General features: G+C 35.9%; 1 protein-coding gene across 1 annotated transcript; it reads right to left on the bottom strand.

The window, feature by feature from the left end:
• Positions 1 to 1419: 1419 nt before the first annotated feature.
• Positions 1420 to 2358, bottom strand: LOC100526160 (olfactory receptor 4C46-like). Its single transcript, XM_003124213.5, has one exon. It carries the CDS (start codon positions 2356 to 2358, stop codon positions 1420 to 1422), a length of 939 nt encoding a protein of 312 aa, XP_003124261.5.
• Between the last annotated feature and the right edge of the window lie 473 nt (positions 2359 to 2831).

Raw genomic sequence — 2831 nt, forward strand, 5'->3', positions numbered from 1 at the left:
AAATCATCATCACAATAACTCCCTTACTGCTATTTTCTATTGATGGTGTATTCTTCAATTTATTTTCTCTACTATAGTTTAAGTTTTCATTGTAAAACTCAAATCTATTTGCATCATTTGCTACTTTAAAATACTTTTCAAAAGTAATCTGAAATCTACTTATCATCTATCTTATCTCGCTATCTATTTAAATATATTTATTTATATACATATTTACATAACTGAATCACTTTGCTGTCTACCTGAAAATCAGGTGATATTAAAAATAAACTGTACTTCCATAAAAAAGACCTTCCAATGTTCTCCCCAGAGTACTTAGCTTTAAGGTGTTCTTATCTCTCCAATTTCATATTTTCTATTTACCACTTAGAATCTAAGTTGTCCAGTTTAGACAGCATGTTGCCTGGCACACAGTGGGCATTTGATAAATAATTGTGGGAATAATAGTGTATTTAATAACCACAGCTATGCCAAATTCATGAGGATTCTGTGTACATATTTCACTTTCTATTCTTTGTTATATATTCCCTCTCCTAAAACTCTCTTATTGCAACTAATGCCTATTTGCTCTGCTGACTATTTTCATCCTTTGAATCACATTTTTGAAGTCTTTTCACTCTGGAATCTTTTCTGAATCCCAAGATTTTTGTGGCTTAGTTGTTTCTGAGAGGATGCAGGTTCAATCCCTGACTTCACTAGTGTGATAAGGTTTTGGCATTGCCCCATGCTGTGTCATAGGTCACAGGTGCAACTTGGATCTGGTGTTTCCATGGCTATGGCACAGGCCTGAAGCTGCATCTCCAATTCCACTCCTGGCCTGGGAACTTCCATCTATATATCCCAGTTGTTTGTAAAAAAATTACATAAATAGTATGTAATACCAGCCCTGTATCAATAAATGGTAAGTAGTAAAATTAAGCTACAATTCCATTATCATTGCCTGGCTTTCTGTTATAGCAATTAAGAACATGGCCTGAGAGATCAGGTAAATATGGGGTACTGGTTCTTCAATTTTCCTTTTCTGGAAATTTTTCCTTTTTTCTATGTTTCCTCACCTGTAAGATGAGGGCAATAGCAGTGCCTATTTATTTGGATTGTTGTAGAGATTACTGCTTAGTATCAGTGTATTTTTAATTTTTTTAAATTTTTGTTTTTTGTAAGAATGATTTTATTAATCCATATAGATTTATGAAACTAGGATAACTAAGGCCTGACTTGGGAGATTTTTCCAAATGTTCAGAGTGTAGTCAAGGTGAGGTTTATTTCCCCTTTTTGCTCCTATGTCTGCCCCCCTCCTTACAGACTTCTTGATTTGTAGTGTTTCTTTTTCTTTATCTCATAGTTATTTTTTGTTGAATCATCAACAGTGCCCACATGAATCATGCCTCCATATAATCAATGTTGGGCTCTATGCACCTTTTAGTTATCACCTGATATAGCTTTCTGACTACACAAATTCTTAATGGCATTTTTCATCTGGGCATTTCTCAGGGTATAGATTAAGGGATTTAACATGGGAGTTATCATAGTGTAGAATACAGTAACTGCCTTGTCAATAGGTAAATTAGCTGCAGGTCTCAGGTACACAAACATGCAGGGCACAAAGAATAGGATGACAACTATGATGTGGGAAACACAAGTGGAGAGGGCCTTGTACCTAGCCTCCAAGCTGTGGGTCCTTAGGGAGAGCAGGATGAGCACATAGGAGCCAATCAAGAAGACAAAGTTTACCAGGCATAGGAAACCACTGTTTAGATCAACAAAGAGTCCTAGAGTGTGGGTATCAGTGCAAGCAAGATTGAGCAAAGGATTCAGATCACACATAAAGTGATCAATGACATTTGGACCACAGAAGGGTAATCTGAAGATGAGGAGAATCTGTATAGTTGAATGGATAAAACCCCCAACCCAAACCACTCCCACTAGTAGCCAACACACGTGCCAGTTCATGATGTTTGTATAGTGCAAGGGCTTGCAGATGGCCACATAGCGGTCATAGGCCATTACGGTAAGCAGGATGATATCAGCACCTCCAAATAAATGTTCGCCAAAGACTTGGGTCATGCATTGATTGAATGGGCTGGTTTTCTTCTCATAGACTGAATCTACAATAAGTTTAGGGGTGTTGACACAGGAATAGCAGGCATCAATGAAAGAGAGATGAGCCAGAAAAAAGTACATGGGGGACTCCAGTAATGGACTGGCTGTGATGATGACCAAGGTGAGCACATTTCCCACCATAGAAATGATGTAGATGATCAAAAATACAACAAATATGATTTTCTGAGTCTTTGGATTCTGTGTTAACCCCAGCAGAATGAACTCAGTCACATTGTTTCTATTCTCCATGTATCTCATATTCTGATTAATTACATTACCTGAAAAAAAGGTCACTTTTTATTAGCTCAACCTTGAATAAATAGTAAATGCCTATGTTATATTGAATTATGAATTCTTTTGAGAATATATATATATATATATATATATATATATATATATATATATATGAAACAAGGATCTGATCTCTTAAAGATGACTCAAATTCTCTCCTTGGAGAAAATAATATTTAGTTATAGACATGAGGAATTTAGTGGACACAGAGGCAGGAGATGATCTTGTTACATAAAATACTCAGAGCCAAAGGTTAAGCAGCAAATCTCACACATAGTGTTAGGCAAACTTGAAATGAGTGGTAGAAAATGGATTTAAAGGATACAAATGCAAAGTTAAGGAATTTTCCCATTATTCTTAGGAAATGGGAACCCATGCAAGATAATTGAGATTATGAGTGGAAGAATGAAGAGATATTGAGAAAGAGGAAATCTTTGATA

The sequence above is a fragment of the Sus scrofa genome, chromosome 10 (assembly GCF_054392235.1).
Source record: "Sus scrofa isolate SSC_HxYL_T2T_F1_AM1 chromosome 10, Sscrofa_HxYL_maternal_Yorkshire_Landrace_v2.0, whole genome shotgun sequence".
NCBI lineage: Eukaryota > Metazoa > Chordata > Mammalia > Artiodactyla > Suidae > Sus > Sus scrofa.

What these genes read in the sequence shown, in the direction of transcription:
- LOC100526160 (XM_003124213.5), bottom strand. Translation starts at nt 2,358, where the DNA reads ATGAGATACATGGAGAATAGAAACAATGTGACTGAGTTCATTCTGCTG.